At 39.4% G+C, this 25,966-nt stretch overlaps 1 protein-coding gene across 1 annotated transcript in view; it reads left to right on the forward strand.

The window, feature by feature from the left end:
* The window catches only part of LOC124147102, a 69,745-nt gene continuing 43,779 nt past the window's right edge, over window positions 1–25,966 (forward strand). The window contains exon 1 of the mRNA XM_046517724.2: window positions 1–883. Coding sequence (XP_046373680.1) covers window positions 640–883 — 244 coding nt within the window. The 5' untranslated portion in view covers window positions 1–639. The remainder of the gene's footprint in view (window positions 884–25,966) is intronic.

Raw genomic sequence — 25,966 nt, forward strand, 5'->3', positions numbered from 1 at the left:
TATATCGAGAAGACATTTTGTCTGCCGACATGTAGCGATCTGATTTCGCGATATGTGTTAAGTTTCACTCATTCATAAATTCACCGTATGATTACACCTCGACCCAACAGCTGATCACGTTGACAGCCTGTCCGGCCCTCCAATCAACCTGCCTGTGGCAATAGATAGTGGGCGGTTTAGCACATGGGCACATCCACAGCGAAAATTAGTGCCAGCTTTAGTGTTGATTTCTAAATTAAGACAGGACGACAACGCGTGTGATATTCTACATATTACCTGCGTGTCTTACACCGTGTTAAGTGGTGTCCTGATTCCCCTGGGTAGTGCGAAGCTTGTCACCTGGCGAGACAGCCATTCAAACAATGTCTTTCCTTCGACATGTCATTCATTCTGTGCCTGGGAAGAAAGTCGTTTAATTCGGATACCACGTACTCCAGGATCATATGTACCCGACGTTACAGTGACCACAGGATATTGGGATCAATTTGGCGTACGCTACGACGTCGTTTCGTTCTTATTAATTCATGTTTGTGGTGTTGTGTGTGGTGTTAACAGACAGCATACGCTGAATGGAGCGAGGAGTTTCAAGAGAGCAGGAATGATCCGCGTGGGCCAAGTAGAAAGGCTTGTTCTGTGGTCATGAATGGCCGTGTGCTCACCTTGACGCTAATACTTCTCGTCATCCACGTCCAACAACTCGACTTAAAAAAGCATCGTCACGATGACCGTCATCGCAATTGTGGGCGCCGATGTCAACACAACATCGTCAAACGTGTTGAACATCGAATGGAGAAAACAGTTAATCGAACCGTTAACAAAATTCGCAAGGAGTATCGGGCATACCAGAAGAAGTATGAAAGTTTGCTGAGTGCGATGAGAAAAGGTAGGGTAGAAACTATTTTCTCGAGTCACTGTTGTTGGCTATTCCGTTAGTGAAGACGAGATTGAGTAGGTCACACACCTATCTTATACCTAGATAGCCGGGGCATGTTACTCGGTGCGCGTAATCAGCTGACGGACTTGCATGTCCCCCGACCCCGGTCCTCTGTTCTGTTTGAACGCTGGAGACAGCGATCATCCAGCTGTTTTCTTGGTCAATATTCTAGTGTGTACAGACTTGATTGAGTTAATAGTTTAATACGTGTATGACGCTCTTATCAAACACGTAATGACCATGATAATTGTCGATGGCCTTTCAGCCGGTTCGTCTTATATAACATGCTGTCGTGTGATAACGCTAATGTACACTACTGTACATCGTCCAACGAAATGTATGTGGTTTCATTTTAACTGAGAATGATTTGAAATTTGAGTATGGTTTTACGCCGCTTTCAGCAATATTCCAGCAATATCACGGCGTGGGACACCAGATTTGAAATCTTTTATATATTTCATCGTTCATCTTAGTTAAGATTTTTTATTTTTTCCCAATAACATGGAAATGACTCCTGACCTCGACGTTTGTGTAATTTGCATTGTTTATACTTTCAGATTAAGATTTCTTTAACATTATAATGCATTTTAATGTTGTTTCCCTGAATGTCATATAGGGAGTATTTATGAAACGATTTGCCCTATGTTTATCATAGTATTGGAATGTATGTATATAGTTCACAAGCATGCATAAATGAATTTAATGTTCACAGAAACAGAAACTCATTTTGAATATTAAAGCATGCTATAACTGTAATGTAGGCCGAAGTTTAGGTTAAACATTTTAACAATGCTATGTTGACTTTGAATCCCCCCCGCCCCCGCCTAATTTTATCGGAAGTAATAATACTATGTGTAGTCACATATTAAGTATGAAACACGACAAGCATGCATGGACCAGCTAATGGACTCTGGGATACACAGCCTGTCATGTGCAAGTAGGCACACGTTACACACAGGGAAGTAAAGATGGCCTCACAAAACATATGCAACATTCAGGCTGATTTTAAGACAATTTGTCATGAGTATATTGTTGAAGATGATGCATGCTTTAGTCCATGTGTTCTTTGCCTCTCTGAGAACAAGGACTTCGTTCATGCATGCTTTGTGTGACCCCGTTGATCTGAAGAAGACATTGTCTGTATCTCTCAAAGTGTTACACCAAACGTATGTCTATAATACACGTGGACGGCTATTTTCATGTTGATTCATGTTGAAGACGTGGAGGGCATCTTGCCTACTGCCATGGTTAACCAATGGAATGAATAAAAGGAACGGGAAATTGTCACATTCAGGGTGGGGAGGGAAAACATGTGTCTTCAGGGAGCTTCTTGGTGGGCGTGGATATGTTGAAAAAGTGCATGTTTTAGGTCGTTTTATTGTGGTCGTGGATATGTTGAAAAAGTGCATGTTTTAGGTAGTTTTATTGCGGTCGTGGTCATGATGAAAAGTGCATGTTTAGGTCGTCTTATTGTGGGCGTGGATATGTTGATAAAGTACTTGTTTTAGGTCGTTTTATTGTGGTCGTGGATATGTTGAAAAGTGCATGACTTAGGTCGTTTTATTGTGGTCGTGAATATGTTGAAAAAGTGCATGTCTTAGGTCGTTTTTGTGTGGTCGTGGATATGTTGAAAAAGTGCATGTTTTATATCGTTTTATTGTGGTCGTCGATATGTTGAAAAGTGCATGTTTTAGATCGTTTTATTGTGGTCGTGGATATGTTGAAAAAGTGCAAGTCTTAGGTCGTTTTATTGTAGGCATGGATATGTTGAAAGAGTACTTGTTTTGGGTCGTTGTATTGGGGTCGTGGATATTTTTAAGAAGTGCATGTTTTAGGTAGTTTTATTGCGGTCGTGGTCATGATGAAAAGTGCATGTTTAGGTCGTCTTATTGTGGGCGTGGATATGTTGATAAAGTACTTGTTTTAGGTCGTTTTATTGTGGTCGTGGATATGTTGAAAAGTGCATGACTTAGGTCGTTTTATTGTGGTCGTGAATATGTTGAAAAAGTGCATGTCTTAGGTCGTTTTTGTGTGGTCGTGGATATGTTGAAAAAGTGCATGTTTTATATCGTTTTATTGTGGTCGTCGATATGTTGAAAAGTGCATGTTTTAGATCGTTTTATTGTGGTCGTGGATATGTTGAAAAAGTGCAAGTCTTAGGTCGTTTTATTGTAGGCATGGATATGTTGAAAGAGTACTTGTTTTGGGTCGTTGTATTGGGGTCGTGGATATTTTTAAGAAGTGCATGTCTTAGGTCGTTTTATTGTGGTCGTGGATATGTTGAAGAAGTGCATGTTTTTGGTCGTTTTATTGTAGGTGTGGATATGTTGAAAAAGTGCATGTTTTAGATCGTTTTATTGTAGGTTTGGATATGTTGAAAAAGTGCATGTTTTATATCGTTTTTTTGTGGTCGTGGATATGTTGAAAGAGTACTTGTTTTAGGTCGTTTTATTGTGGTCGTGGATATGTTGAAAGAGTACTTGTTTTAGGTCGTTTTATTGTGGTCGTGGATATGTTGAAGAAGTGCATGTTTTAGGTCGTTTTATTGTAGGCATGGATATGTTGAAAGAGTACTTGTTTTAGATCGTTGTATTGTGGTCGTTGATATGTTGAAAAATGCATGTTTTAGGTCGTTTTATTGTAGGTTTGGATATGTTGAAAAAGTGCATGTTTTAGGTCGTTTTATTGTGGTCGGGGATATGTTGAAGAAGTGCATGTTTTAGGTCGTTTTATTGTAGGTTTGGATATGTTGAAAAAGTGCATGTTTTAGATCGTTTTATTGTGGTCGTGGATATGTTGAAGAAGTGCATGTTTTAGGTCGTTTTATTGTAGGCATGGATATGTTGAAAAAGTACTTGTTTTAGGTCGTTTTATTGTAGGCATGGATATGTTGAAGAAGTGCATGTTTTAGGTCGTTTCATTGTGGTCGTGGATATGTTGAAAAAGTACTTGTTCTAGAGTGTGGATATGTTCAAGAAGTAACGTGTTTTACGGTGTTTTATCGAGAGTGTGGATACGCTTAAGAAGTCCATGTTTTGATGTGGTTTAGGGTGGATGTTCCTATGATCAAGAGTTGCATACTTCATGATGTTTAAGTGTGAGTGTGGATATATTAAAGTGCATGTTTAGAATGTTAGGGTGGAAGTACATATGTTCAGGAAATGCATGTGTTCGGGTGTTACGTTTGTGATTGTGGAATGCATGGGGGTCTGCACCCTCCAGGTTGTACATGGACATGCACAATGGAGGTATTTGTGACACATGCCATGGCTTCATCGTACTCTGTCAGCTTACATTGTGAGTCATGCTCAAGCGACTGATTTGTCTGCTTTAAACGTGATATATCGCATGCGATCCTTCTGTAACGGGTGCCGACCACGGAGGTAAACGCATGTCCCTCACTCATTCTTCACGATCGCATAGGGTTTGCATGGTGGCTTATTTAATAATTGTTGAAACCTAGACAGTGTTCATGTTTGTATTCAGTTGGTCAAATGGAAATTGTCAAAGAAAAGCGATACACCACTCCTCCCATAGCCCTGTCGATTGTACGATTTCGACTGTCTCTTGAGAATGTGTTCATGAATCACTATCAAATACATGTTCTACTTTCTTACCAATCAAATATCACTGCGTAAATAATAATAGTGATAATAATAATAATAATAATAATAATAATAATAATAATAATAATAATCTGTAACAAATGTTATATTTGGGTTACTACTTTCTTAGTGAAGTACAGATTCTCTTAATGTTTGGGGTGAATCTCTAGTCGCCAGCACACGAAGTCAACGCTCTAACCCACTCAGCCACCGAGGCTTCCATAAACTGGCTGTCATTTGATTTATTAACTGTAAATAAGCATACATGTAAATCTATGGGAGAGGGCGTTCTTAGTTGTGATAACTTGTGCCCAATCCATTTCATGAGAATAAAATATGTTTAAACTAAACTAACTGGTTGTCCAGATCACATACTTTGTATACCCCTCTGACAAGTGTAAATTGGCACGGCTCCCATGGCCGAAAGTTATGAACACACAATGCCATTTAGAAAGTGGTCAAATGTAACCAATATTATATTTGGGATAACACTTTCTTAGTAAAGTACAGATTCTCGTACGTAAATTGCATTGTGTGTTCATATAATACCCTGGTTTTATACACAAAGGTATTTGTATTTTGACAAAACATGAAGTACTGCTATTTATTGATTCAATTTAATAAAGTAGTCGAACCTATAGTGTATGTCAATAGTTTGTGTCACTTTGGAACCATTTACCATACAGAGATTCGTCTACTGTTTTATACTATTGTTCAGTTACTGGCAGTGAAAGGATTGAAGCAGTTCTACTTTCTATGCGTTAAATTGTTTATTACACATGTCATGCTGTAGGTACGTGTCAATTGATCACACCCATATCATCTATACAAACTTCATACCGTACTCCCCATAAACAAGTATAAATACTCGTGCAGGGAGCTGAAATGCAGTATGGTTGCACACTGATCCATTAACCGTCATTATCAACAACAACAACAACAACAACAACAACAACAACAATAATACTGCGCCACAGGCTCAGTTTTTACGACCACTGCATCGGTTTAAGTGCAGTGTGCTGAGAGGATAAACAACCCTGCAGGTTCCTTCGCTTGGATGAAGTCGGCTGGCCGGAAAAGGGACACAGAAATCGTCAATGTGTGATTTTGCATCAAAATGTAAATTTGAAATGTAGATTGTGCAATGGATTTAATGAGACTGTCCAACACATTGTCAATGAAGGCCCAGTTTTGGTATCTGAAGCGACATGGTGGCGTGGCTCGATACATTACTTTCCGTCCACGCCATGCTTGTGGTTTTGACTCAGAGGGCCGTCCATTGTACGACCCAGAATATGTAGACACTGATAATTATTAAATTCTTTGGTAGGCCCATGTGCAGCCTCAGACGTGTCCAGGCCTACAAACCTTACCTTGTGCATTTTGATAAATCCAATGAAAAAATAAATATCATTGAATTCTCTGGCCCTGGGTGGGGTGGGGTGGGGTGAGGTGGGGTGGGGTGACTATTTATTTTAATCCGTATAACGATGATATGAATGACTACTATTACTAAATAATAATAATAATAATAATAATAATAATAATAATAATATTAAAATAATAAACCTTACACATTGATTTCGGCTTTAGTGTGCAGGCGTAGAATATTACATTTAATATCAAAATACACAAAATATATTTCATAGAATTTCCATTTACTTCCAAAGAGTAAATACATATTTAGATATAGCTTTTAGTAAATATTTATCGAAAATGTTTTCAATATTGATCTACTGCGATTTGTGAGAATTGGCATTTTCTAATAAATTGCAAATTATCATTCGCTAGATAGTCCATGCTACACACTACAAGTGATGCATCATATATTATTGTAACTTGCAACAAAGTAATACATTCGACCTATTTATAATCCATGTCCTACGTAGCAAACCGATACCATGCACTTAGTTTTGATATCCTCGTTATTCGTTGGGCATAACGGTATGTATTAAAATTGCATACATGTATATAGATAGCATTTCATCTTGTACATCATTTGAAAAAGAGAAATGCCATTTGATAAATAAAGTTATGAAATATTTGTTTCTAATGACTTACTATTGAAGTGTTCAATTCATTTTCATCATTTTGCACTTGATACAAGAGAACCTGCCACTTCTATAATGGTTAATTTTGATAAATATGGTATATGGTATAAAGTAACGTATTATTATTATTATTATTATTATTATTATTATTATTATTATTGGTGGTGGTGGTGGGGTAAGCTCGTCACGCAGAAGGCCGATTCCCCACAATACATGGTGCAATGTGTGAAGCCCATTTCAGGTGTCCCCCGCCGTGGTATTTCTGGAATATTTTAGAAGCGGCATGAAACAATACTCACTCACTCATTATTATTATTATTATTATTATCATCATTATTATTATTATTATTATTATTATTATTATTATTATTATTATTATTATTATTTGTGGCTTGTTAATGTTTTTGACGTACCTGTCACCAATGACATACTGTATAATCTTTTCTAATAATGCAGATAGCTGCAAATACGAACTCTGTCTCTTATCAGTTCTCTCACGTTATAACTACATTGTGTCATCATAACGACTTGCATGTAAAAGTTTAAACCAAAATGACCTCTGACAACGATCCGATCCAGGGATCCTTCCCGAGAGCCTTGTCAGTGTTCAGTCTGCGTTAGTGTCTGCGTCCTCCATACGCTCACTGACTTATACTGATCTACAGTCGACCCTACAGAGTAAAACCCGACCCTTAGCGAGCGCAGCGTTGTGTGTGGAGTAAAGGGGGGGGGGGGGGGGGGGGGGAGTCAAGATGATTCCTCCGTCATTCTGTCCAATGACAGAGAACGCTGACTTGCAGCGTGCCCGCCCTCGCACCTGTCTGTTATAAGTGGCACACCTTGATTCACACTATTGTGTAACATTCCAGGTGCATTGGTATCGTTATGTGTCGCTTCCTTCCTAAGTGTTGATCACTGACATACATATGATCAATGCAATGACTCTTCACGTCCTCTCAAAACACTTGTACATTGTACACATTGTACAACATAATAATCTGACGATCACCCCCAATGAGGGTACGGTATACGCTGGCGAAAATCAGGAAATCACAGGAACTCGTTATTGGTCAGTAAATAAAAATATATATATACCCTATATGTTAGTTTCTCAACTTACATATAGGGAGTATATATTTTTATTTACTGACCAATAACGAATTCTACTTACATATAGGGTATATATATTTTTATTTACTGACCAATAACGAGTTCTACTTACATATAGGGTATATATATTTTTATTTACTGACCAATAACGAGTTCTACTTACATGTAGGGTATATATATTTTTATTTACTGACCAATAATGAGTTCCTGTGCAGAAATCAATTCTTGTCCCGCATCTTGTCAAGGCATAATTAATGGGAAGGGTAATCAACGTGTTTAATGTTCACAGCCCTACATATTCCGTTAGTGAGCACATGTTATTGTATTTGGTTCTTTGCAATTGTGACTTTGGGTGTGTGGTGCAAAGAGTGACAAATAGGTTTGTATTTATGACGTTATTCCTGCGCAAATGGAGTGGGGGGAAATCACGAGAATCGAGATCATTGAAAGCCCTTTAATCCGCCCACTAGGCACTAAGACGCTGCGAATAGTACTCGTCTGGTGCCAGGTGTCGTGGGTTTGAATCTCTGATTCGCTCCGTCTGTCAGAACTTTGCTTGTGAGTTTCACCAAAGTGGCAAATGTCTACAGTTTGTGGCACTGGTTGTTCTCCCACATTCTAACACAGCTTAGAAACAATGGCATTTGCCATATTACTCTGGGTCGCCTTAATTCTATACCTCGTATTACATTGAGTATCTCACCCGAGCGTCTTCCGAGCTCAAATATACTAAGACGAGTTGATAGACGTTACAAATCTTTAAGCATTGTATTGCAGGTTATATTTAGATATTATATTGTAGGTAATATTTGATATTGTAAGCGCAGGTTGCTCGTGTGACCCAATACTTATATGTTTTAAATATGTGATTTAATTTATAATTTGTTTATATGTCAAATGTCTCTCATAACCCTGAATGGGTGGCCATCTTTTATCTTGTGGTGTTATGTATTTTGTGACCATGGGTGAGACAAAAATAAACAATTTTTCTCTCTCTTTCTCGTTACAAATATCCGAGGCTTGACGAGGATTTTTTAAATTTTCTCATGGAGTCTTCCAAAAGTTGATCTTGGAAGACACGAGGGTGAGATTCTATTTATCATCCGACGTTCATTCTGCCAATTTTGTCAGTTTGTAAACAGTAATAACAAGTGTCTTGAGTGTAAAAGTTCAGTGGCAGAGGGTATAGTGATGTCATTTGATTGTGGCGTCATAGTGACCAACGATGTCACAATGGTCCGCAGTTTCATTAAAGTGATAGCTGCCCCTAGGGGATATTGTCACCCAAGCGATGTCACCCGTGGTAGCCAGTTTCGGATGATACATATCCACCATGCAAGTGGTTTTCCTGCAGACAAATTCAGTGACTAATACTGAAATCTTATGCCCTGACTAATAGGATAGACTAGTGGTTAAAGTGATTGCTCGTTACGACAAACAACGGGTTCGATTCCCTTCTTTGTTTTCGACGAAAAGGTACCTGTGAAATATTCTTAAAAAGTAGATCAAAACCTTACACATCAGCTGGTTTTTATATACTTTTTTCAATAGGATTATTTTTTTCCGAATTATTATTTTGGTATTTGTATTTCAATCTTTGTATTAATTGTTAGAATAATTACCATAATGTTAGGTCAACGTTCTGTCAACAGTTAAAGCTAGCTGGCTGTACAAGTGAGAATGTGTATCACTGATTTAGATGCGCGACTGGCTGGCGCTTAATACCTAGACATGCATGGAATATATATCTGCATTTAGGAAGCAATGAAAAGCTTCAGTTTGTTCAACAAAAACATAACCAAATGTACAATTAACTGATATTGGTGGTTTTTCTTCATTTTTTTGTGTTGAGCAGTTGCAGTTAGTGTAGTTTATTCCCCACTGGAGATGTACAAGAGGTTGGAAAGGCAGAGACACTTGTTGAGGTGGACTGTCTCTTTCACCCAAATATGCATTCACCAACTCTCATCTGTTAGTTACAAGTTAGAAGAATGATTAATCTGTCAAACCACATAGGCCATATAAGCAACTTTCATCATCATCATCATCATCATCATCATCATCATCATCATCATCATCGTAATAAAAGAATAAATATATAATATAAAAAATAAATAATAATAACAACAGCAATAATATAAAATAACTACTACTACTACTACTACTACTACTTCTACTACTACTACTAATAATGAGTGAGTGAGTGAGTGAGTATTGTTTTATGCCGCTTCTAGCAATATTCCAGAGTTACCACGGCGGGGGACACCTGAAATAGGCTTCACACATTGTACCATGCATGTGGGGAATCGAACCCGAGTCTTCGGCGTGAAGAGGCTACCCCACCACCAATGATAATAATCATAATCATAATCATAATCATAATGTCATCATAGTTAATTTGAACTTTGAGTATAGTGAAACACACGAATGGTAGAACATTATTTATATGCGAACATAACATTAACACACATTAACAAGGAGAATATACAGAAACTATGTGAACTCGTTTCTTATAATACCTAGTTTACATAGATTTGTACACTCATGGCTTATTATCAAGTGACCACGTGGGCTGTGTCACATGACTGTCGTTCACGTGTTTGAATAGTCCTGAGCTTCCCACGCCAATAGCGCCTCCGTAGATCCAACACTCCAATACTGTGAAAGAAGGGGACTTGATGAGCGGGTTGGACTGTTGCGTAATGCAACCACGTGACCGCCCTCAGTACGCAATTGTCTAGAAATATTCAAACATTTTTGTTGACTTTGCTGACAAGAATGTTTGGTTTCAGCACACAGATTAAATGTCGAGGACTAGGGGTCACTGGGGCATTGAGAAACTACTTCATTAAAGAAAGAAAGATCGCTGTAGCACCTACAGAGCAAGACGGGTCAATTGCAAATCAGAGATCGATAGCCTTAATGTCAGCTGCAACGAGGAAATGACATCTGATATTGGTATTCATTTTTCATTTGTTAGATTCTGTTTCGAAAAGAAACTCGTTCAGAAAAATCTTACTATGATTCGAATCCAATACGATATTTTATATCCAATTAACGAACTTCCATATGATAACATCCGAGTTTTGAATTTTTTATTACTTATTGACATTAAAGTTATCTTCAGACACTTAAATGGAGTCTTGTCATTCAACATGACTTACTGTGTACTTCTCAATGTATATAACGAGAGAGAGAGTGTATGTATGTGTGAGTGTGAGTGTGTGTGTGTGTGTGTGTTGTGTGTGTGTGTGTGTGTGTGTGAGAGAGTGTTTGTGTGTGTGTGTGTGAGTGTGTGTGTGTGAGAGAGTGTGTGTGAGTGTGTGTGTGTGTGTGTGTGAGTGAGTGAGTGAGTGTGTGTGTGTGTGTGTGTGTGTGTGTGTGTGTGTGTGTGTGTGTGTGTGTGTGTGTGTGTGTGTGTGTGTGTGTGTGTGTGTGTGTGTGTGTGTGTGTGTGTGTGTGTGTGTGCTTGTACTAGTCTGGACTTTGTCGGTTTATACTGCTAGCCCACTCAGATACAGTTTTCAGTGACTAACTAGATACTACTATTCATTTATCATGCCGTGTGTCGTTCTTGCTGACCCCAAGAGTTGATACATTGCGTGGGCCTTTTCTGATCCCAGGTGCACCCCACTGCCCTCGCTACCCCTCTCCGCCCCCACCCGGGATGTTGAACATGCCATCGCCTCCCACCCAGTGTTTGAGGAGTTAGATTTGAGAAGCTATTGACCCGGGGGTGAAGTGTATTTCAACTAAGCATATAAGCCAGGCTTACATGAGGACGAACACTGAAACACGTATACCTATAATGACTTTTATAAATCTAGTTATTTTTTACATACTTTTAAAGGTAACACAGAACATGTTTACTCTGCAGCCGTGCACCTTACGTACACTCATTAGAACTAAACATATGTATCATGAAGTCAAAATGTGCAAATCATGTGCAAATAGAGACAGTCATGCCTTTATTACATTCAAGTTGTATTATAATCATAATTGTCATGTTCTTATTTTATATCGCACAATATACACTTCATGAATTTGATTGAATATAATGGAATTAAAATGTATCTCTCATAAATGTTTGTTTTAATTTTATATATGCATCATTTCCTTCATACGGGCATAACCGCAGTGTGGGGGACATTGTCAACTTGGGTTAACGGAAAGCGGCAAGTGTAGGCGAGAGAACATTCCTCAATGTGACGGTCATCACTTTGATTACCCCATGAATCTGATAAAGATTTTAGCCCGATCCAGCCTGGCACAGCTGTACTTAATTACATGTTGTAACTGGATAGTGATGTGGCTAGTTTCATTCGAATATACAACAAGAACATCTTTGAAACCTGTTTACACGCCAAGACTCTACTCCAAAACTCTACTCCAAAACACCATTCAAAGACTCATTCCAAACCATCACTCTAAGACTCCACTCCAAGACTCCCCCATTCCAAGACTCTATTCCAAAACTCTACTCCAGAACGCCATTCTAAGAGTCCATTCCAAACCTTCACTCCCCAAGACTCTATTCCAAACTCTATTCCAAACCCCATTACAAAACTCTATTCCAAAACTCTGCACTGCGTCTCCACTTAAGACCCTCCTCCGTCACTCCGCTCCAACTCTCTATTCCAAAACACCACTCCAAGACTCTATTCCAAAACACCACTCCAACTCTCTATTCCAAAACACCACTCCAAGACTCCATTCCAAGACTCTATTCCAAAACACCACTCCAACTCTCTATTCCAAAACACCACTCCAAGACTCCATTCCAAGACTCTATTCCTAGACACCACTCCAACTCTCTATTCCAAAACACCACTCCAAGACTCCATTCCAAGACTCTATTCCAAAACACCACTCCAACTCTCTATTCCAAAACACCACTCCAAGACTCCATTCCAAGACTCTATTCCTAGACACCACTCCAACTCTCTATTCCAAAACACCACTCCAAGACTCCATTCCAAGACTCTATTCCAAAACACCACTCCAACTCTCTATTCCAAAACACCACTCCAAGACTCCATTCCAAGACTCTATTCCAAAACACCACTCCAACTCTCTATTCCAAAACACCACTCCAAGACTCCATTCCAAGACTCTATTCCAAAACACCACTCCAACTCTCTATTCCAAAACACCACTCCAAGACTCCATTCCAAGACTCTATTCCAAAACACCACTCCAACTCTCTATTCCAAAACACCACTCCAAGACTCCATTCCAAGACTCTATTCCAAAACACCATGACGTAAGTGGAAATAACCCTCACTATATGACATCTTAATTAACTTTACCCCGAAGTTGGAATTCTTTATGTATTTTTTGTTCTTCTCTTCACTAAAGTGTATAAATATTGTTGACGGATCTATAAAATTGGAAGCTCTGAATGTTAAAGTTTGTGACAGAGAACAAAATATTTTCATAGTTTGATTGTATGGCATATCTTAATTTGAATACTCCTGACATGTTTTTGAGGATCGTTCAGTGTACTATCATCAAAGGTCAGGTGACCCCTGCCTGTGTTTTTGTGCACAATGGACCTCTAATATCCTAATACTATGCACAAATGCCATGAGATAAAATGAGGACCCGGGTGTTAATGTGGCGTGGTCTTTTCGGCTCTTCCTACCACGAGGTTCGCTTGTCCAGATTTAATTACGTACAAGTTGTTTAGCGCAGCTGACTTCCAGCATACCAGCATCCTGTTGATGGCCGACGTGTTCAACAAGGTACAAACATTCATGGATATACCATACTGTTGTGCGCGATCCATAAAGCACGTTTTACAAGATAGACACAATATTTTATGGATAACAACTTCTTTAATACTGTGAAAAGCGACGTTTCGGTATAGATCCTTATACCGTTGTCAAGCAAGACTGCCTTGACAGTCTTGCTTGACAACGGTATAAGGATCTATACCGAAACGTCGCTTTTCACAGTCTTGCTTGACAACGGTATAAGGATCTATACCGAAACGTCGCTTTTCACAGTATTAAAGAAGTTGTTATCCATAAAAATATTGTGTCTATCTTGTCATCCGTCAACTTCTAAGTAATGCCTATCAAACAAGTAAAGCACGTTTTTCTGATGTTTTTGCCACATGACATACAAGTAGAACAATCATATATTTTCGCACATTTTCTTTAGGATATCCGGCTATTTTATTGCAGTGAACCTGAAGTAAATACTTTATTTTCTGAAACAAATTCGTTTCATCAACATATCCCCCACCTTGGAATATGAAATGGTCGGTCCCCCAGCTCGGCTCTCACAGATTTTACCGTTGTACACTGCGTTCCAAGTTCTATCTTTCTTCATCAGGTGAATGATCGACCTTTATCTGTGTTGAAGTTTGTCCGGCAATAATTTGTCTGTGTTTGACAGTTGAAGTATATCGTCCACTTTGAGTATGTCAACATATCACCATAGCCAGTCCATTCCCTGATAGCACAGGACCAGTTGTCAAGTGGTCCTATCACACAACTCACATACACCGACTGTCGATGTGCTGGACAACAAAACAAGCACCTTGATAACACAGGACTAGTTGTCAAGTGGTCCTATCACACACCTTACATACACCGACTGTCTGTGTGCTGGACAACAAAACTAGCACCTTGATAGCACAGGACTAGTTGTCAAGTGGTCCTATCACACACCTTACATACACCGACTGTCTCTGTGCTGGACAACAAAACTAGCACCTTGATAGCACATGACTAGTTGTCAAGTGGTCCTATCACACACCTTACATACACCGACTGTCTCTGTGCTGGACAACAAAACAGGCACCTTGATAGCACAGGACTAGTTGTCAAGTGGTCCTATCACACACCTTACACCGACTGTCTGTGTGCTGGACAACAAAACTAGCACCTTGATAGCACAGGACTAGTTGTCAAGTGGTCCTATCACACACCTTACATACACCGACTGTCTCTGTGCTGGACAACAAAACTAGCACCTTGATAGCACATGACTAGTTGTCAAGTGGTCCTATCACACACCTTACATACACCGACTGTCTCTGTGCTGGACAACAAAACAGGCACCTTGATAGCACAGGACTAGTTGTCAAGTGGTCCTATCACACACCTTACACCGACTGTCGATGTGCTGGACAACAAAACTAGCACCTTGATAGCACATGACTAGTTGTCAAGTGGTCCTATCACACACCTTACATACACCGACTGTCTCTGTGCTGGACAACAAAACTAGCACCTTGATAGCACATGACTAGTTGTCAAGTGGTCCTATCACACACCTTACAGAGACTGTCTGTGTGCTGGACAACAAAACTAGCACCTTGATAACACAGGACTAGTTGTCAAGTGGTCCTATCACGCGCGTCTACAGCTTGAACACGACCATTACACTGAAATGTATAGGCATGGTAACTAAGTAGACTTTGTTTCAAGACCGCACGAGACAGGAAAATGCGAGACTGCTCCCACAGACGCGCGTATTTCCCCACTGACCCTTCTTATATCTGCTCATAATTTGACACACGTCCCACACTTTGATCTTTCTTACACATCTTCTCACATGTAATACCTCTAACCCACTGATCCTTCTCTCACATCTCTCAATTTGCCCTTCACACATCCCATAACCCTTAACCAAACCCATAACCCTTCACACATCCCATAACCCTTCACACATCTCATAACCCTTCACACATCCCATAACCCTTCACACATCTCATAACCCTTCACACATCCCATAACCCTTCACACATCTCATAACCCTTCACACATCCCATAACCCTTCACACATCCCATAACCCTTCACACATCTCATAACCCTTCACACATCCCATAACCCTTCACACATCTCCTAACCCTTCACCCATCCCATAACCCTTCATACATCTCATAACCCTTCACCCATCCCATAACCCTTCATACATCTCCTAACCCTTCACACATCTCCTAACCCTTCACACATCTCATAACCCTTCACACATCTCATAACCCTTCACACATCTCATAACCCTTCACACATCTCATAACCCTTCACACACCCCATAACCCTTCACACATCTCCTAACCCTTCACACATCTCCTAACCCTTCACACATCTCCTAACCCTTCACCCATCCCATAATCCTTCACACATCTCATAACCCTTCACACACCCCATAACCCTTCACACATCTCATAACCCTTCACACATCTCATAACCCTTCACACACCCCATAACCCTGCACACATCTCATAACCCTTCACACATCTCATAACCCTTCACACATCTCATAACCCTTCACACACCCCATAACCCTTCACACAACTCATAACCCTTCACACATGTCATAACCCTTCACACATCTCATAACCCTTCACACAACTCATAACCCTTCACACATCTCATAACCCTTCACACACCCCATAACCCTTCACACAACTCATAACCCTTCACACATCCCATAACCCTTCACACACCCCATAACCCTTCACACACCCCATAACCCTTCACACATGTCATAACCCTTCACACATCCCATAACCCTTCACACATCCCATAACCCTTCACACATATCATAACCCTTCACACATGTCATAACCCTTCACACATCCCATAACCCTTCACACAACTCATAACTCTTCATACATCTCATAACTCTTCACACATCTCATAACCCTTCACGCATCGCATAACCCTTCACACATCTCATTACCCTTCACGCATCTCATAACCTTCACACATCCCATAACCTTCACACATCCCATAACCCTTCACACACCCCATAACCCTTCACACACCCCATAACCCTTCACACATCCCATAACCCTTCACACATCCCATAACCCTTCACACATCTCAAAACCCTTCACACATCTCATAACCCTTCACACATCCCTTAACCCTTCACACATCCCATAACCCTTCACACATCCCATAACCCTTCACACCCCCCATAACCCTTCACACATCTCTCATAGCCCTTCACACATCCCATAACCCTTCACACATCTCATAACCCTTCACACATCTCATAACCCTTCACACATCCCATAACCCTTCACACATCCCATAACCCTTCACACACCCCATAACCCTTCACACATCCCATAACCCTTCACACATCCCATAACCCTTCACACATCTCATAACCCTTCACACATCTCATAACCCTTCACACATATCATAACCCTTCACACACCCCATAACCCTTCACACATCTCATAACCCTTCACACATCTCATAACCCTTCACCCATGTCATAACCCTTCACACATCCCATAACCCTTCACAAAACTCATAACTCTTCACACATCTCATAACTCTTCACACATCTCATAACCCTTCACGCATCGCATAACCCTTCACACATCTCATTACCCTTCACACATCTCATAACCTTCACACATCCCATAACCTTCACACATCCCATAACCCTTCACACATCTCATAACCCTTCACATATCCCATAACCCTTCACACATCCCATAACCCTTCACACATCCCATAACCCTTCACACATCCCATAACCCTTCACACATATCATAACCCTTCACACATCTCCTAACCCTTCACACATCCCATAACCCTTCACACATCCCATAACCCTTCACACATCTCATAACCCTTCACACATCTCATAACCTTCACACATCCCATAACACTTCACACATCTCATAACCCTTCACACATCTCATAACCCTTCACACATCCCATAACCCTTCACACATCTCATTACCCTTCACACATCTCATTACCCTTCACACATCTCATAACCTTCACACATCCCATAACCCTTCACACATCCCATAACCCTTCACACATCCCATAACCCTTCACACATCTCATAACCCTTCACACATCTCATAACCTTCACACATCCCATAACACTTCACACATCTCATAACCCTTCACACATCTCATAACCCTTCACACATCCCATAACCCTTCACACATCTCATTACCCTTCACACATCTCATTACCCTTCACACATCTCATAACCTTCACACATCCCATAACCCTTCACACATCCCATAACCCTTCACACATCCCATAACCCTTCACACATCTCATAACCCTTCACACATCCCATAACCTTCACACATCCCATAACCCTTCACACATCCCATAACCCTTCACACATCTCATAACCCTTCACACATCTCATAACCCTTCACACATGTCATAACCCTTCACACATCCCATAACCCTTCACACATCTCATAACTCTTCACACATCTCATAACTCTTCACACATCTCATAACCCTTCACACATCTCATTACCCTTCACACATCTCATAACCTTCACACATCCCATAACCCTTCACACATCTCATAACCCTTCACACATCCCATAACCCTTCACACATCCCATAACCCTTCACACATCCCATAACCCTTCACACATCCCATAACCTTCACACATCCCATAACCCTTCACACATCCCATAACCCAATACATCCACTACAGCCCATGCAAGTCTATAATATTTGGCAAGTATAGACGACTACAGTATCTGAAAATGGAGGAAAGTCTCTGTGCTCCTTTTTATTATATTATAACTGGGTTTTTTTCTGTGAAGTATGTTCATTTCAGAGACTAGATGTCAGTCTACTAGCACTACTTTAATCCTGTCTCTCACACTCAAGCATCAAAGCAAAATTACTTACATCACACACAATCGCGTTATATATATTGACACGGTCGCATAAAGACCTTCGACTCGCCAAAGAATGCCTCCAGCATCAGAAGATCGTATACAGTTGCTTACAACCTAACAACGTCTTTCTCCATTGACGTTGGCGTTGTGAGTTGTCTATTCTTGCTGGCCCTTTAAGCAGACACGCATGATCTGGAATACTGACCAGGTCTATTTCTAGGTACCCAGAGCAGAATAACGTTTGATATTTGGTGCCGATACAAAACATCGCCCTGGCACCGCGCAGACTGCCACACTCGCGACGGGCACACGTCGACACACTGAAGTCAGCCATGCGGCAGGTATGGGGTATTTATGTCCGTTATATATGGCGGAGAGAGTGTCGGACATTGACAGTCCTCGGAGACCCTTGTCCAGATAAGAATGTCGGCTGTGTCAATAGATAGAGGGGAATACTGTCTTGTGTACCTGGCATGTGCATTGTGAGAATGTATTGATTTATGATACTGTAGGCCAGTAGCTTGTGAAATGGTAATGTTAATTTGTGAAAATATCTACATGTTAACATCATTATCTTAAATTTCACACTCGCCCGTATGTTAATTATGTCTCCTTGACCATTCTAAGAACATACGTTCTGTGCGTAACGCTAAGAGCTACACATCTCTGTTATTTCACACAGATCTTGTATCTGCGTTATCCCGAATATGTCCGCTGTCGCACTACATACACGTGCATTGTGATACATATCGGAACTGTGTCAACGGCCGCTTAATGTTTCCCCTGGGCACCTGCACACTGACACAAGGTGGAAGGGAAGTGGTGGTACACGTCCGACCCCACCCCTCTACCTACCCACCCCACCCCCGCGCACCTGCACACTGACACAAGGTGGAAGGGAAGTGGTGGTACATATCAGACCCCACCCCTCAACCTACCCACCCCACCCCCGCGCACCCGCACACTGACACAAGGTGGAAGGGAAGTGGTGGTATACGTCCGACCCCACCCCTCTACCTACATACACCACCCCGCGCACCTGCACACTGACACACGGAGGAAGGGAAGTTGTGGTACGCACCGACCACCCCAACCCCCTCCCCACCCCAACCCCGCGCACCTGCACACTGACACAAGGTAGAAGGGAAGCTAGGGGTGCTACATATCCGACCCCACCCCTCTACCTACCCACCCGACCCCCGCGCACCTGCTCACTGATACAAGACAGACACGCCCAGCTGCACAGCGAGCCAGAGTGCTAACCCTCAATGGCTAGTATCACCACCATTCCTGGAAGACAGTCAATGTCTTCACATAAAGTACATGTTATCATATCGTAGTTTTTTCCCCTTCAACAATAAACATTGTATGATAATCACACTGTGGTTGTATACAAAGCGAGTTCGGCCGTAAAGACTACTACTGTGTCAGCCGTTTGCCTGAACACCCCGATACTCGAGAGGGCCTGCTGAGACAAACAAAACTCCTGTTTTTGTGCACCCGACCGAAAATATCTACCGCCTGGCACCAGCCCAACTGTTAACATTGTGGCAGTCCGTGTCCTTGGTAAATGAACCTAAATATGGTAATAGAGTCTATTCTTATAATGCTACACAAACAAAGGTATCGGCCTTTGTGTTTTAGAGTATGAATCATGTTGTTTGTGTCATGACGGATCAAGTGTGTCCTGCAAAAGATATCTAAAGATATTACTTAAGAAGTACTGCAATGAAGCAAAAGAAAACAGATTACGCGAGTAAAGAGTAAAAAAAAAATTAGTATCGCCCCTAAACAATACATCAGCTTGATGAGTAATATTCAAATATACCAAAGTAAAACAAGTATCCTGCTCAGAGAACTTGAACAATATGAGTGAGTGAGGATGGTTTTACGCCGCTTTAGCAATATTCCAGCAATACCACCTCGGGGGACACCAGAAATGGGCTTCACACATTGTACCCATGTCGTGAATCGAACCCGGGTCTTCGTGACGAGCGAACGCTTTAACCACTAGGCTACCCGACCGCCCCCTGAACAATATGAATGGAATCTCTTTGTGTCATATCCGAGTGTTGGGTTGTATTGTCTTGAGACAAATTAGCTGTTTCACCATGCTTTCATTTTGCAAGGTCCGTTTCCTTCAATATAGGGGTGATGTTGTACTCTCAGGGTATTTTAGTCTGCTGTCGTCCAACGTCTTTTGTGTCAAAGTTAATGTAACAGTTAACATACTTGTCACTCTCTATGTGTTATAGTTAATGTAACAATTAACATTCTTGTCACTCTGCATATATGTCAAAGTTAATGTAACAGTTAACATACTTCTTATCTCTATATGTTATAGTTAATGTAACAGTTAACATACTTGTCACCACTCTGCATATATGTCAAAGTTAATGTAACAGTTAACATACTTGTTACTCTCTATATGTTAAAGTTAATGTAACAGTTAACACACTTGTCACTCTCTATGTGTTATAGTTAATGTAACAGTAAACATCCTTGTCACCACTCTGCATATTTGTCAAAGTTAATGTAACAGTTAACATACTTGTCACTCTCTATGTGTTATAGTTAATGTAACAGTTAACATACTTGTCACTCTCTATGTGTTATAGTTAATGTAACTATTAACATTCTTGTCACTCTGCATATAAGTCAAAGTTGATATAACAGTTAACATCCTTGTCACTCTCTATGTGTTATAGTTATTGTAACAATTAACATTCTTGTAACTCTGCACATATGTCAAAGTTTATGCGACAGTTAACATCTTTGTTACTCTTTATATGTTAAAGTTAATGTAACAGTTAACATACTTGTCAATCTCCATATTATAGCAACAATAGCATTTTTTAAATAGTCGAAGCATCTTTATAAGGCCACTTGTTATTTGATGTGTGTCGCTGTGGAAGTCCTTTAAACAAGATAAAAGCTTTAACGGTGTTTGTAAATGTGTATTGGGTACGCCTTAACATGTGCAAGAAAGCCCCGGTTGTGTACGCAGATAGTCGTCACGTGTACTACACTGAATCTATTCCCTCAATGTAATTGTCAAATATTTAGCTGGGCGATTACTTATGTGAATACGTAAGCTGGCAGCATTGTGATTGCAAGACGCTGTACACCTTGACAGGCCAGTACACGACAGACACAAATCCGTCGGGAGTGTTTAAATGGCCACATTGTTTGGCGTATGTATGTCACCACCTATGTCTACGTCCGACCTCATTTCCAACACCAACAGGTCAATTTACTTTGCTGAGGGTGATTTGTGAAGAGATGGTGAATTACCCTCGGGAAGCAGCCACTGTCACGTTCTAATATCTGAAGGAACCTTCATATTTGCAGTGAATCCGTGAAGGACATTTCAAACAAAACAATACCAATGATGCATGGTGCTATTTGTTGTGAACATCTCAAGGAACTGTCTAACAATAAGACCAAAGATGTTTCACCATATTTGTATTGAACGTGTCAATGAACCTTCAAGCACTAAAACAATATTTTGTCAAGGATTTTTCAAACAATAAACAGAATTGTAGTGCAATATTTGAATTGAATATGTCAAAGAACTTTCCAACATTAATGCATTGTGGTATTTGTATTGAATATGTCAAAGAACTTTCCAACATTAATGCATTGTGATATTTGTAAGGAATATGTCAAAGCACTTTCAAACATTAATGCATTGTGATATTTGTAAGGAATATGTCAAAGCACTTTCCAACATAAATGCATTGTGATATTTGTATTGAATATGTCAAAGAACTTTCAATCATTAATGCATTGTGATATTTGTATTGAATATGTCAAAGAACTTTCAAACATTAATGCATTGTGATATTTGTATTGAAAATGTCAAAGAACTTTCAAACATTAATGCATTGTGGTATTTGTATTGAATATGTCAAAGAACTTTCAAACATTAATGCATTGTGATATTTGTATTGAAAATGTCAAAGAACTTTCAAACATTAATGCATTGTGGTATTTGTATTACATGTGTCAAAGAACTTTCAAACATTAATGCATTGTGATATTTGTAATGAATATGTCAAAGCACTTTCAAACATTAATGCATTGTGGTATTTGTAATGAATATGTCAAAGCACTTTCAAACATTACTGCATTGTGGTATTTGTAAGGAATATGTCAAAGCACTTTCAAACATTAATGCATTGTGACATTTGTAATGAATATGTCGAAGAACTTTCAAACATTAATGCATTGTGGTATTTGTATTGAATATGTCGAAGAACTTTCAAACATTAATGCATTGTGGTATTTGTATTGAATATGTCGAAGAACTTTCAAACATTAATGCATTGTGGTATTTGTAAAGAATATGTCAAACAACTTTCAAACATTAATGCATTGTGATATTTGTAATGAATATGTCAAAGAACTTTCAAACATTAATGCATTGTGGTATTTGTATTGAAAATGTCAAAGAACTTTCAAACATTAATGCATTGTGGTATTTGTATTGAATATGTCAAAGAACTTTCAAACATTAATGCATTGTGATATTTGTAATCAGTACATCAAGGATCATCATATTTAAAATCAACGCATCAAAGAACTTTGTAGCATTAAAACAAACATTCAGTATATTTGAAATTAATGTTTTAAAACAAGCATTTAAACAATGAAGCAAATATTAATTATATTTTATGAGGAATCATATAATCTACTACTATTTGATATGATAATTATGTTGATAATTTAATTAAACAATAATTCATTTTGATATTTCTTGCAAATATATATCAAGGTTCTTTCAAACAAACAAAAAACGTTATTATTATCAAACAAAAAATATAAATTGTCAATGCAAGAGAATAACATGTCTACATTATCCGCAAAAATAACAACATTCCATTTGTCGTAAAGGGCTAAATAGCTGTGAAAATTATGTGAATGGACCAATGAAAATCAGTGAGGACACCAGGTGTTCGCGATGAGGGTTATCATGTCCTGCCCTACCGGTAGCACCCGCCATTCACACAGTTCGCACAGAAAAGTAAGTATTTATTGCCCGACGCCGCACAGTAGAAGACCTGTCATGCGACGGTGGCCTGTACACAAACCTGACAATCAAGTGATCTATGCACCAGAAAACCTAGTGACACGATAGCGTATTTACTGATTTTGTTGAGACTAATAAAAACGATGTGTTAATTTTGAATTACACCTGCTGTGTACAAGTGCAGCAAAACAATATTTTTTACAGATTTGTGTAGTAATGATCTCAAGGAAGTTTCAGCTAATACAATCCAAATTTATAAAGATGTTTAATGATAAAAACATAATGAACATAGATTGGAAACCATCTCACAATATATTTTTGTAATAGAAATTCAAGGAACTTTCAAGTATATAGAGTATTTCGTAGCAAGAAACAAAAAGTAAAACGTAGCTTTTGTAATAAAACTGGTCTGGTTCATTTTTTTCCAATTTGACTACTTTGCCAATACATCCGCCCACTATAAACTCATTAAGCAATAATCACCCCACCTATGTACGCTTAATTCTGTCCATGGGCTTCTGTCTTTTTGGCTTCCTCTTCGTGTGTTCTCTGTCCATCATGTTGTTACAGTTTTATCAGGCTCGCTGACTTGGTTGATGCATGTCATCGATCCCAATTGCGTGGACCGATGCTCATGACATCAACCACTGGATTGTCTGGTCCAGACTCGATTATTTACAGACCGCCGTCATATAGCTGCAATATTGCTGAGTGCAGCGTTAAACAACAAAACAACCAACCAACCTTATGTTGTCATTGTTAACCTTCTCATGCTAATCTCTCATGTATGCAATTGTTAACTGTTAATCCTCCACCTACTATATAGATTTTGTACCATGCTTATTATTCAGCCTTGATTGACAACGGTATAAGGATCTATACCGAAACGTCGCCTTTACAGTATATAAAATAGTTGTTATCCATAAAATTATCTCAACTTTGTTTGCCGATGCTCGGTACCCACCTCCGATGTCACAACCTTTTCAATTTAGGGCACTTCACGTTTTGGGGCACTCACAGTATCATAGCGAATTTAAACTGTCATTCAGATGTCATTTTACACTTTCCACGAATTCTACACCTTTTTATCATCGTGACATTGACTATTTATATTAATATAGATACTTAAGCTTCAATAACACAATTAGTTACACCGTGTCAGATGTCTTTTGTGGAAGGCATAATTTATGTTGCATCAACGACTCTTTTCCCTTAGCTTAGGCCTGTCTACACGAGAGAGTATTCCTTTGCCATTGTCGTCCATTTTGTTCCAAATGTAATGAAATTTGGTGCAGGTGTAGACGATCTACACTCAACACATATGTTCCGTTTTTGGCAATATTTTAACTATGGACCTTGATTTGACAAGACAGCTGAAACTTCTAATGGCCATTACTCAGCCAGTGTGTTTCAAAATGTGTATCTGTTTGGTTTGTGGGGGCGGTGGGGTAGCCTTGTGGTTAAAGCGTTGGCTCGTCACGTCTAAGGCCCGGGTTCTATTCCCCACATTGGCACAATGTCTGAAGCCCATTTTCCGGTGTCCCCCCGCCGTGATATTGCTGGAATATTGCTAAAGGCTGCGTAAAACCATACTCACTCACTCATTCTTGGTATGTTGTGGGTTTCAACACTTACGTTCCGTTGTTTTACCAAAGTTTTACCTTGCTTTCCCAATGTTTCTAAATTATCTCACAATTTATATCTTAGGCTCTATGATCGTTTTTTTTCCTGATTGAGGGAGCTAAACGTTGGCAAGTATAACGACATAGTTTGTTCATATCCTTTAATTCTCGTGTTAATTTTTAGTCCTTAATATTTATGCAGAAACTGTTTGAATATCAATGCTGTCAGTAACTTCTGTTTAGTGGCTGTCTTATTTTACAAAGATATATTAAAAAGACATTGAAATGAGACTAATATGATTGTGTTATGTGTCGAGAAGTAGATCCTTGTAGTGGGTAAACAAACCTACATTTACCTTGACATATAGCCTTGCTCCAAGGCTGTACTGAAAGATAAGTCCATGGATATGTAGTAATTCTATCCTCCTAATAGAGAAGTCTACTACATATGTGTACAGTACACAGGACTCCAGTCTCTTATAGGGACTTGTTCTTATTATTAACATAATTTAGAAATTATGGTTTAAACTAATAATTATTGCCTTAGAGACTTGTGAAAGTCTACTTGACACTGCATTATTCACTGCTCATACTCAACGGCTTTCATCAAGTTGATTAGTCCTGCACCATGATTATAATAATTATTATAATTATTTTCTGGAAAAAATACCACAATCTAGAAAAGTATACAAAAGCAAGTCTAGCCAGCTCCAGCTCGCTCTATTCGTCAGCATAGGGATTTTTTTAATTTCTTTTAGAGTCAAGAAGGATATTGTGTAATTTAAGATTTCATAGACTAAATGTTAGTCTACCAATTGATAAACAACTCATTTAACGAGCAGGCATACACTTGCTCCGCGTCAGTCTGTCTTGGTTATAAACTAGTCCACTATCTTTCTTGACATAACTATGCCATGTCAACTTGAAACATTACTCCAGACGACCCTACAACAGATTCATGCCAAAA

Source organism: Haliotis rufescens, unplaced genomic scaffold (assembly GCF_023055435.1).
Source record: "Haliotis rufescens isolate VD_foot unplaced genomic scaffold, xgHalRufe1.0.p SCAF_1, whole genome shotgun sequence".
Taxonomy (NCBI): Eukaryota; Metazoa; Mollusca; class Gastropoda; order Lepetellida; family Haliotidae; genus Haliotis; species Haliotis rufescens.